Source organism: Bubalus bubalis, chromosome 8 (genome assembly GCF_019923935.1).
Source record: "Bubalus bubalis isolate 160015118507 breed Murrah chromosome 8, NDDB_SH_1, whole genome shotgun sequence".
NCBI lineage: Eukaryota > Metazoa > Chordata > Mammalia > Artiodactyla > Bovidae > Bubalus > Bubalus bubalis.
Window position 1 is genome coordinate 79,997,942 of NC_059164.1, and position 12,437 is coordinate 80,010,378.

Consider the following 12,437-nt stretch of genomic DNA (forward strand, 5'->3'; position numbering starts at 1 on the left):
TGTATATGGATTTGTGTTACTATTGAGAGTTATTTTCCTGTGCTGTGTTCTCCCTTTGTTATCTCCAAATCTTTCATATGTCTCATACAAGTGACAGTGTAAGCTCTGATGATCTGGGGTGATTTAGCTAAGGATTTGTGACTACATTTGGGAAAAGCAGTACAATGAACTTCTTTGAAAACTAAAGCATGGAGTAGTCATTATCACTGGGAGAAGACATCTAGCCAGCATGTTCTCCCGAGGCAACCATTTGGTGACTTGAAAAGTCTGAGCTAGACAAAGAGAAAACTAAAGGGGATAAATAAAAAATGTTGCCGAGAAACAGTCTTGAGGATACACACACACAAACACACACATTTAAATAATGCTACAAGATTACTGAACAGAGTGACAAGTCACAATGACACCAAATACTGATTTGGTATCAGTTCAAAAGCAATTTCATTTCTATCATTTTAATTAGATCACTCTCTGAAACTTTGTTATATGTAGATGTTGATATTAAATTATATATTTATTTGTAGTGCAAGAGAATTATTTCCTAAATAGCAAAAATGTCAGACATCAATTTTCTCTGCAAATGTATGCATTGTACTACTCAGGATTCTAGGAAAAAGTGGCAAATAAATGACAGAAAGATAAAATCAAGTAGAATATAGTAACATTTGTTCAGTGCTTTAAGACCAGCACTGAACATATTTATATTCATCACTTCAAATTCCACATTAGTAAACGCAGTCTATTCTTGAGAAACAAACTTATGATCACCAAAGGAGAAAGGTGGAGAAAAGGACAAATTGGGAGTCTGGGACTGGCATATACACAGTACTATATTTAAAATAAATAACCAACAAGGGCCTACCGTATAACACAGGGAACTTGGCTCAATATTCTGTAATAACCTAAATGGGAAAAGAAGTTGAAAAAGAATAGATATATGTATATGTAAATGGAATCACTTTGCTATACACCTGAAACTAACACAGCATAGCTAATCAATTATACTCCAATATAAAGTAAAAAAATTTTTTAACTATTTATATGTTAACAAAAATAAATTAAATTTAAAAAGTATTTATCCAAAAAAGTAAATGCAGTCTATTAAAAAAAAAATACATCCTGTAATTTATGTTTTCCCTAATAAGACTATTTTAAGATTAACTAGGATTATTTATGTATGATTATACATGATGCTAATAAAGCTTGAACCTGGAGAAATGCTAAAGGCAGAACACCAAGAAAAATGCTTAAATCATAATCATTCATTAATCTTGTTTATAGTTCTTTATTAAGATTAATCACTTTGAGCACTAGAAATGTGACCATGGGAAAGTTATAAAACTACTCTGTATGTTGCCTCTTCAGTTGTAAAACAGAGATAACCCCTTATCTGCTCATAGACAACAGAGCAGCATGTAAAATATTTTGACGTCCACTCTGCCTAAAAATTAGACGTATCTAGGATTTTATGAACACACAACAAAAAGAGTGAAGACAAAGTCATGTAAGCCTTTTAGATGATTAATTGTGTGACAGTTTTCTTGGAAATATTAAAGAAGAACATTAGTATATGCAAAAAGATATCCATTGTACTACTGTCTCATACAAATGGTTTTATTATACAAACAAGAATTACATTATGCATTGGGAAATTTTAAAGTAAGTTTTCAAAAGGGCCCATGACTTCATATGGTAGTTATTTTTCACTTAAAAGGAAAATGGGATAAATTATATGACATCTTATCATTCAGGTCTAATTAAAATATATCTTCCTCTTTCACCTCCACCCTCTTTCCCATGCTGATGGCAAATAAACACCAAGTTGAATAAACATGTACTATGTCAACTCATGTCAAATACAAATTTAACTGCTTTAGACAAACACAAACACACACACACACATTTAAGAGTCTTCAATTCCTACATCATTTTTCTGTTATATGCAGTTGTATGTGTATATATACATATCATAAATATGAAGATATGTTTAGACACAAAAAATTTAGAATTATTTATTTTTTCAAAATAGCCTGAGAATAACCAACATATTCCCACCTGCCTTTGTGAAAATAAACTTGGAACTACTTGTAAGCCTTTCATTTTCAGTCAACTTTACTGAAGTGCTTTTTACATATAGGAAAATTTACCATGTACAAGTCACAATTCTGTGAGTTTTGACAAATGCAGAATCATGTAATCAACACTGCAATCAAAGTATAGAATATTTTCATCACCTGCCCCCAAATTCTCTTGTTTAGCTGTAGTCATTCCCTGCCCTTCACCACCAGCTCATGACAGCCACTGATCTGCCTTCTGTCCCTATAAATTTTACCTTTTTAGAACGTCATATAAATAGAATCATACAGTATGCAGCCTTTACATCTGGTTTCTTTCGCTTAATATTATTCATTTGAGATTCATCCATACTGTTACATTTATTTCTAGTTCTGTTACTTGTTATATTGCTTAGCAGTATCCCATTGATTGCATATATTCCATTGTTTACCCATTTCACAGATGAAGGGACATTTGGGCAATTTTCTACTTTTAAGTTTTTCTTAACATGTCAGAGAATGAGACAATATAATATGTTAAGAGCCTAAGTTTTTAACCTAGACAGACTTTAGTACAAATCTCATGTCTGCCATATATTAATTTGTACCCTTGGTCAAATTATATTTTCTGAGTCATAGTATTGTGAAATTAACAGGTGACTTGTTGGGCTTCTCTGATAGCTCAGTTGGTAAAGAATCTGCCTGCAATGCAGAAGACTTGGGTTCAATCCATGGGTTAGGAAGATCCCCTAGAGAAGGGATAGGCTACCCACCCTAGTATTCTAGCCTGAAGAATTCCATGGACTGTATAGTCTATGGGGTCACAAAGAGTCAGACACAACTGAGCAACTTTCACTTTCACTATAGTATAATAAGTGGCAGCTATTATTGCTACTATGATCTCTGGTTCTCAAACTCTGCTTTATTTCAGGTCTTCAAACTTTATTTCAGATCCCAAACATAACATCTTTAATCACCTCAGAGCTCCTGCTGTATCACTTCACTTAAAATATACCTCCCCTTCTCTCTGTTTCCCATCTGTAGGATCCAAGTGCATCTTCCTTCATGAGAACTTTCCCAATTCACAGTTCACACTTACCATTCCATTCTCCACATTCCTGTAGCATGCATTATTCAGTCTGGTAGCCACTCCACACACTACAGCTTTTTTTAAATCTTAAATTAATTACGGTTAAATATTTTTTTTTACTTTTTATTTTATATTGGGGTATAGTCAATTAACAATGCTGAGATAATCTTAGGTGAACAGAGAAGGAATTCAGCCATACACAAACATGTATGCATCCTCCCCCAAACTCCCCTCCTTTCCAGACTGCCACATAACATTGAGCAGAGTTCCATGTGCTATACAGCAGGTCCTTGTTGGTTATCCATTTTAAACATAGCAGTGTGTACATGTCCTTCCCAAACTCCCTATCTCTTCCCCCCATCCTTCCTCCGACAACCATATGTTCATTCTCTAAGTCTGTGAGTCTCTCTGTTTTGTAAGTTCATTTGTATCATTTCTTTTTAAATTCCACATATCAGGGATGTCACATGATATTTCTCTAGTTTTTTATATTTAAATCCAGCTCCTTAGTCACAGTAGCCATATTTCAAGTGCTTAACAGAAAAATGCAGTAAATGGCTGCTATACTGGACAATGAAGATAAGGAATATTTCAATCCTCACATAAATTTCTATTGGACAACACTACTCAACATTTAAAACTATATGGTTCCATTTAGAACTAGCTTATATGATACAGTTGTATTCTCAGTTTTTCTGTGCACATATTCCACAGAAAACTAGTTAGCAGTCATTGAGCATCTAGCCTATGCAAGACACTGCCAAGGACTGAGGATCTGAAGACCTGGCTTGCAAGAGCTTACCATAATACTAACATTAGGCAACAATGAGTCATCTTTCAGGTGATCCTGAGCCACCTGGACAACAAATGCTAAAGGAATTTAAAAGAAGAAATGATTACCAAGGTCTGGCTGGCTGGTAGAGATGTGGACCATTGAAAGTTCAGGACATATATGAAAAGGAATAGTGCAGGAAGATAGAAGAGTGAGCAGAACCCTATCTTATATTATTTCATATTCTTTCCAGAGCACGAAGCACAGTGCTAGATATAGAGAAACACAACTAACACATTGAGATGAGGAAGACCCAAATGATAAGGAGCAGGAATATATTCAGTTAGTCAAGTTACTGAGGGTAACACATGATGGACATTCATGTGATAAGGATTCAAAAAATAGAGGCTCAGAGCAGATCAAACTAAGGGCAGATTGGCAAAGGTAGGTAAAAAGCAAATCCAGAGGCAGGGGCTAAGGAGCTAAAGTCAAGTCAAGTTGAAAGAAATGAATAAAGAATAGGCAAGAAAAGTGATACTGAGACAAACTCAGGCTCAAGGAGGAAGGCCGTGCCCAAAGGTTAGCACAATGCAGCCAGAGATAACTTATCACCAGAAAGAAGGAAGGATGACAGAGAAGGTGCCATATAAGAGGCCAGACTGGGAAATGCAGCCAATTTGGAAATGCAGTTCCAACTATCTTTTATCTCTGATGGTTCCACATGGGATGAATTGTCTTCCTGTCTCAAATACTTAAATGATATATGGAAGTCATATAAATCTTTTGGATAGGCGGTGCTTATTGGCTGAAGGCAAATAGCTGAAGTCTACATTAATGTTTTAAAATTAAGCATAAAGGTAAAAATCTGCAAAAAGTGTACTGAAATGTAAGGTAAAAAGTAACATGCTTAGGTTAATTGGCCTGCTGCAAGGCCCTGACTGCCCTAATAGTGTTCCTCCATTTTTCCATTTCCTTCAGTTCAGTTCAGTTTAGATCAGTCACTCAGTCATGTCCGACTCTTTGTGACACCATGAACTGCAGCACGCCAGGCTGCCCTGTCCATCACCAACACCCGGAATTCACTCAAACTCATGTTCATCGAGTTGGTGATGCCATCCAGCCATCTCATCATCTGTCGTCCCCTTCTGCTCCTGCCCCCAATCCCTCCCAGCATCAGTCTTTTCCAATGAGTCAACTCTTCGCATGAGGTGGCCAAAGTACTGGAGTTTCAGCTTTAGCATCAGTCCTTCCAAAGAACACCCAGGACTGATCTCCCTTAGGATGGACTGGTTGGATCTCCTTGCAGTCCAAGGGACTCTCAAGAGTCTTCTCCAACACCACAGTTCAAAAACATCGATTCTTCGGCACTCAGCTTTCTTCACAGTCCAACTCTCACATTCATACGTGACCACTGGGAAAACCCATAGCCTTGACTAGACGGACCTTTGTTGGCAAAGTAATGTCTCTGCTTTTCAATATGCTATCTAGGTTGGTCATAAATTTCCTTCCAAGGAGTAAGTGTCTTTTAATTTCATAGCTGCAATCACCATCTGCAGTGATTCTGGAGCCCCCAAAAAATAACGTCTGACACTGTTTCCACTGTTTCCCCATCTACTTCCCATGAAGTGATGGGACCAGATGCCATGATCTTCGTTTTCTGAATTTTGAGCTTTACGCCAACTTTTTCACTCTCCTCTTTCACTTTCATCAAGAGGCTTTTGAGATCCTCTTCACTTTCTGCCATAAGGGTGGTGTCATCTGCATATCTGAAGTTATTGATATTTCTCCCAGCAATCTTGATTCCAGCTTGTGTTTCTTCCAGCCCAGTGTTTCTCATGATGTACTCTGCATAGAAGTTAAATAAGTAGGGTGACAATATACAGCCTTGACGTACTCCTTTTCCTATTTGGAACCAGTCTGTTGTTCCATGTCCACTTCTAATTGTTGCTTCCTGACCTGCATACAGGTTTCTCAAGAGGCAGGTCAGGTGGTCTGGCATTCCCATTTCTTGAAGAATTTTCCAGTTTATTGTGATCCACACAGTCAAAGGTTTTGGCATAGTCAATAAAGCAGAAATAGATGTTTTTCTGGAACTCTCTTGCTTTTTCCATGATCCAGTGGATGTTGGCAATTTGGTCTCTTGTTCCTCTGCCTTTTCTAAAACCAGCTTGAACATCAGGAAGTTCACGGTTCATGTATTGCTGAAGCCTAGCTTGGAGAATTTTGAGCATTACTTTACTAGTGTGTGAGATGAGTGCAATTGTGTGGTAGTTTGAGCATTCTTTGGCATTGCCTTTCTTTGGGATCAGAATGAAAACTGACCTTTTCCAGTCCTGTGGCCACTGCTGAGTTTTCCAAATTTGCTGGCATATTGAGTGCAGCACTTTCACAGCATCATCTTCCAGGACTTGAAATAGCTCAACTGGAATTTCATCACCTCCACTAGCTTTGTTCGTAGTGATGCTTTCTAAGGCCTACTTGACTTCACATTCCAGGATGTCTGGCTCTAGGTGAGTGATCATACCATCGTGATTATCTGGGTCGTGAAGATCTTTTTTGTACAGTTCTTCTATGTATTCTTGCCACCTCTTCTTAATATCTTCTGCTTCTGTTAGGTCCATACCATTTCTGTCTTTTATCGAGTCCATCTTTGCATGAAATGTTCCCTTGGTATCTCTAATTTTCTTGAAGAGATCTCTAGTCTTTCCCATTCTGTTGTTTTCCTCTATTTCTTTGCAATGATCGCTGAGGAAGGCTTTCTTATCTCTCCTTGCTATTCTTTGGAACTCTGCATTCAGATGCTTATATCTTTCCTTTTCTCCTTTGCTTTTCACTTCTTTTCTTTTCACAGCTATTTGTAAGGCCTTAGTTGGGCTTACGGAGAAGGCAATGGCACCCCACTCCAGTACTGTTGCCTGGAAAACCCCATGGATGGAAGAGCCTGGTGGGCTGCAGTCCATGGGGTTGCTAAGAGTCGGACATGACTGAGCAACTTCACTTTCACTTTTCACTTTTATCCATTGGAGAAGGAAATGGCAACCCACTCCAGTGTTCTTGCCTGGAGAATCCCAGGGATGGGGGAGCCTGGTGGGCTGCCGTCTATGGGGTCGCACAGAGTCGGACACGACTGAAGCGACTTAGCAGCAGCAGCAGCAGCAGTTGGGCTTATATTTGGCTTGAGTGACCTGCTCAAGGAGCTGATTACAGAGACAAGGTTTCAATTGCTGGCTGTCAGATTCTATCACGTGTTTTGCCAAACAATTGAGAGTCACAAAGCGGAGTTCTTCCTGGCTTTGTCTAAAGTTAAAGGAGTACCAGAGAAAATGTAAACTTTTAAATGTCTAAAACTTGGATGAGAAATTAAACGTGTTTTTAAAGGAAAAGGCAATAAAACACAACAACAAAACTAGGCAGCTAGCACAGTCAGTTCTGAATGACCCTGAACACTGTATGTCTTGAGAATCAATCCACATACTGTATCACCCACTCCTCAGGCACAAGGCCATGACTCCCTGTCTGAAACCACAATGCTTGTGGAATCTTAAGAAGTTCTAGAATAACCATACTTGGTCCAAGTCAGCAGAGGACAGGAAGCTCATTAAGAATTTCCCAGTTCTTAATCTACAGCTAAGAGAAGCTACCTGCAACATTGAGACTTGCCTGAATCCAATCACATTGATTCAGGGAGGATTCTGGCAACTGCTTAGAGGCTAATTTGAAAGGCAAACCATCGAAGTCAGTTTAAATGTTTTGAGAGGACTAAGCCACACTATTATCATTTGCTATGTACTTGGCATTAGAAGACCCTGGTTTTCAAATTTCTCACTTAGGAATATCAGCAGTCCTTCCTAAGAGAGAGAAGAATACTACATTATCCCAGGAAGCCAGAGTCGCTGCTCTTATATCAGACAGAGATCTATAGTGGCATGAGAAATGTATCCAGCATAAAGGACATGCCACAGACTCGACTCATGGTACTGTAAGTAGAACACCAGATTTAGATCAAAATCCATATTCAGATCCTATATCAATCACTTCTTAGCTGAATGACCTTAGTATAATCCCTTAATTTCTCCTGTCATCAGCTTATTCATCTGTAAAATGGAGTAACATATTCCTTAGCTTTGGTGGGTTTTGTGACAAGTAAGATTGTCATCAAAGCTGGGAAAACACTTTGTAATCTGTAGGTTGCTATGCACACGGGAGCCATTATCTGGTCTTTTTCCCTAAAATACTGTTCCTTGGAACTCACTTAGCCTGGGGTTTTCCAACTACACTTCTAAAAGAATATTTTTGGAGCTACTCAAATGAAGACTTACAAAATATGAGTATCTGTTTTCTGCTTCTTTTTTCTCTGATCCAAGGAACTTGCTTCCTTTCACAGATTTAGCTCTTTATGTCATTAACTAAATTTAAATCATGCCTAAAGACTTACTTGTTTGGCAGCACAGTTTCATATCCTGTTTGGTTTAATTTTTAAAATTCTTTTGTAAAGCACTCCAAGATGTTTGCATGAAGATCACTCAACAAACGGAAGCCTCTCTTGAATACACACACAAGGACACACCCACATCGATGGGAAGAAACATAATACAGATTTTTGTTAACGTGGTGAAACAAGTCTACAGAAAACAGTTCCTAAAATTACATTTGCTGCAACACTGTATGGCCATTTTTGGCTGAAATATCCTTAACTCCCTCAAAGCCAAGTGGGAAGGCTAATGTGATCTTCCAGAACCCAAGTCCACCAAGTCATATAGAGAGAAGATTTAAGGGTGCAGGTCAACATAGACATAGTATTTTCCATGAAGCAGGCATCCTGGCAAGAGAATATTCCCTAGTGTTTCACCATTTATCAAGAGACTAACCATCAGGTCCTGAACTGTGTTACATAAGCACAATACCCTTATTGTTAGCAGCTGTTCATTGGTCAGGATTGCACAACTGACCAGGTGCATGGCAGGATGGAGTTTTTGTCTTAATCCAAAGATTTGGAGTAGATGGGCTTGTTCAATGATGGTAAAACATTGGTTCCAAGCCATCAGGATTATTATAGCCTTTTAGTACTTTGCCAATTTACACATATGTGGTAGAAATTAAAGCATGCTGCAGATACAAAAAGAGCCATTGGTTTAATTTAGAAGCATTCTTTTTGATTTTGTATATTTAAGAACTGATTTTAAGCTTAATTGTCTGAAAGTTTAAGTAAAATCATTGATTCAGTATCACTAAAGGTCATTAGACAATTCCAGAGATGATATATTTTGAATTATCAATGGCAAGGAAGTTTTGGTTTTTAAATGATTACTTTAAGATAAATATATAATACTAAAATGTATTTATTATAAGAATTAGAGAAAGATCTACTCATGTAGGACAGAATAGTTTTAGAGCCCAAGAAAAATCTATCTCCTTCTGTTGTCAAGAAAAAAAAAATTCTTTTAATTTATTTTTAAAATTTATTTATTTTTAATTGAAGGATAATTGCTTTACAATATTGGGTTGGTTTCTGCCATATATCAACATGAATCAGCCATAGGTACACGTATGTCCCCTCCCTCAAGAACCTCCCTCCCACTTCCCACCTCAGCCCACCCCTCTAGGTTGTCACAGAGCACCAGTTTGAGCTCCCTGATAATACAGCAAATTCCCACTGGCTATTTTACATATTATTTTACTTTAAATTAACTATAAAAGTTCAAACTTTTATATTCTCTTAAGACAGAAATTTTCAGGCTATTTTTTTCACCTTTTTTTTCTTGACTTGGCTTTGAGTATTTCAAAGTATATCTTCACTGACATACCTTCTCATTTAATGAATCTGTTTTCAAAAGTTTCAGATAACCAGGTAACCATTATTTGAGGATAATATGTTATAAAGCAAATTATCAGGCTGCCAATTTTTGTATTCAAAAAATTGTATTTTCCTAATAAGTTAGTGTTTTGTTTTGTTTTTTTTACTGGTTTAGTTTTTCAGTAAGTCATATCTATATATGAAATGGAGCTGTAAGTTGGTACAGGTACTATGGAAAACAGTATGGAGGTTCCTAAGAAAACTAAAAATAGAATTATCACATCATTCAGCAATCCCACTCCTGAGCATATATCTGGACAAAACCATAATTCAAAAAGATACATGCACCCATATGCTCATAGCAACACAATTCACAATAGTCAAGACATGGAAACAACCTAAATGTCCACTGACAATGAATGGATAATGAACATGTGGTACATATGTATACACAATGGAATATGACTCAACCATAAAAAAGAATGAAATAACGCCATTTGCACCAATATGGACGCAACTAGAAATGATCATACTCAGTGAAATAAGTCAGAAAGAGAAAGACAAATACCTTGTAATATCACTTATGGTGGTGGTAGTTTAGTCACTAAGTTAGTTGTGTCCAACTCTTGCAATCCCATGGACCATAGCCACAAGGCTCCTCCGTCCATAGGATTTCCCAGGCAAAAATACTGGAGTGGGTTGCCATTTGCTTCTCCATGATATCACTTGTATATGGAACCTAAAATATGATACAAATGAATCTATCTACAAAACTAAAACAGATTCACAGACATAGAGAACAGACTTGTGGCTGCCAAGGGGGAAGGGCACAGGCAAAGGAAGGATTGGGAGTTTGGGGTTACCAGATGCAAACTATTACATATAGAGGGCTTCCCTGGTAGCTCAGACTGTAAAGAATCTGCCTGCAATGTAGGAGACTCAGGTTTGATCCCTGGATCAGGAAGATCCTCTGGAGGAGGACATGGCAATCCACTCTAATATTCTTGCCAGGGAATCCCATGGGCAGAGGAGTCTTGCAGGCTACAGTCCCTGGGTCACAAAGAGTCAGACAGGATTTAATGACTAAGCACACACACATTACATATAGACTGGATAAACAGCAAGGTACTACTATATAGCTCAGAGAACTAGACTCAATATCCTAGAATAAACCATAATGGAGAAAAATATGAAAAAGTACCTATATGTGTGTATAATTGAGTCACTTTGCTTTACAGCAGAATTTAACACATTGTAAATAAACTACACTTCAATAAAAAATAAGATAGAGCTAACCTAAGGTTCTTTGTGGGGGAAAAATGACAACATCTAGGAAAGATTAATAATGTCAGAATAATTACTATTACAGAAAATGCCACATATTGGCAACATTAAATCACTGTTCTCCTAACCTTTCTGGATAGAGAGCTAATATATACTGTGCATGTGCTATGTGACAGGCATAGGACTAAGAGTGTGCCCAACGCAAGAGCTATTTACTTTCAGTCTCTCAATATAGAGATGTGGAAACTCAGGCAAAAGGGTTAGAGAAAGCTGGAGTAACCTAACTCCAGAGCATTTGGTCTTACCCAGCCACCTAATTTAGTGTGTGAAGCAATAACTGGCAGAAGAACAGGCCTTCAATAAAAGGCTTTGCTGTAAGCAGTACAAATGAATTCTATCCCAACATTTGGCCAGAGTGGATCTTTCAGTTCAATTCAGTCACTCAGTTGTGTCTGATTCTTTGAAGCCCCATGGACTGCAGTGCACCAGGCCTCCCTGTCCATCACCAACTCCCGGAGCTTACTCAAATTCATGTCCATTGAGTCGGTGATGCTGTCCAACCATCTCATCCACTGTCGTCCCTTTCTCTTCCCACCTTCAACCTTTCCCAGCAACAGGGTCTTTTCAAATGAGTCAGTTCTTCACATAAGGTGGCCAAAGTATTGGAATTTCAGCTTTAGCATCAGCCCTTCCAATAAATATTCAGGACTGATCTCGTTTAGGATGGACTGGTTGGATCTCCTTGCAGTCCAAGGGACTCTCAAAAATCCTCTCCAACACCACAGTTTAAAAGCATCGATTCTTCAGTGCTCAGCTTTCTTTATAGTCCAACTCTCACATCCATACTTGCCTACTGGAAAAACCATAGCTTTGACTAGACAGGCTTTTGTTGGCAGAGTAATGTCTCTGCTTTTTAATATGCTGTCTAGGTTGGTCATAGCTTTACTTCAAGGAGTAAGTGTCTTTTAATTCATGGCTGCAGTCACCATCTGCAGTGATTTGGGAGCCCCCCCAAATAAAGTCTATCACTGTTTCCATTGTTTCCCCATCTACTTGCCATGAAGTGATGAGACCAGATGCCATGATCTTTGTTTTTTGAATGCTGAATTTTAAACCAAGTTTTTCACTCTCCTCTTTCACTTTCATCAAGAGGCTCTTTAGTTCTTCTTCACTTTCTGCTATAAAGGTGGTGTCGTCTGCCTATCTGAGGTTATTGATATTTCTCCTGGCAATCTTGATTCCAGCTTGTGCTTCATCCAGCCTAGCATTTTGCATGATGTACTCTGCATATAAGTAAAATAATCTGGGTAACAATGTACAGCCTTGATGTACTCCTTTCACAATTTGGAACCAGTCTGCTGTTCCATGACCAGTTCTAACTGTTGCTTCTTGACCTGCATATAGATTTCTCAACAGGATCTTTAGGACAGATGAAAAACTGGT

The 12,437-nt window shown here is 38.0% G+C and overlaps 1 protein-coding gene across 7 annotated transcripts in view; it reads right to left on the reverse strand.

Moving 5' to 3' along the window:
* SUGCT (succinyl-CoA:glutarate-CoA transferase) overlaps positions 1 to 12,437 on the reverse strand; it is a 763,763-nt gene that overhangs the window by 302,036 nt on the left and 449,290 nt on the right. Inside the window, exon 13 of one of the 7 annotated variants that reach the window (XM_025292053.3) lies at positions 863 to 902. The exons of the other annotated variants lie outside the window; for them this stretch is intronic. Within the exon in view, the coding sequence (XP_025147838.2) occupies positions 885 to 902 (18 nt within the window). The 3' untranslated portion in view covers positions 863 to 884. The remainder of the gene's footprint in view (positions 1 to 862; positions 903 to 12,437) is intronic. 7 annotated transcript variants of the gene reach the window in all.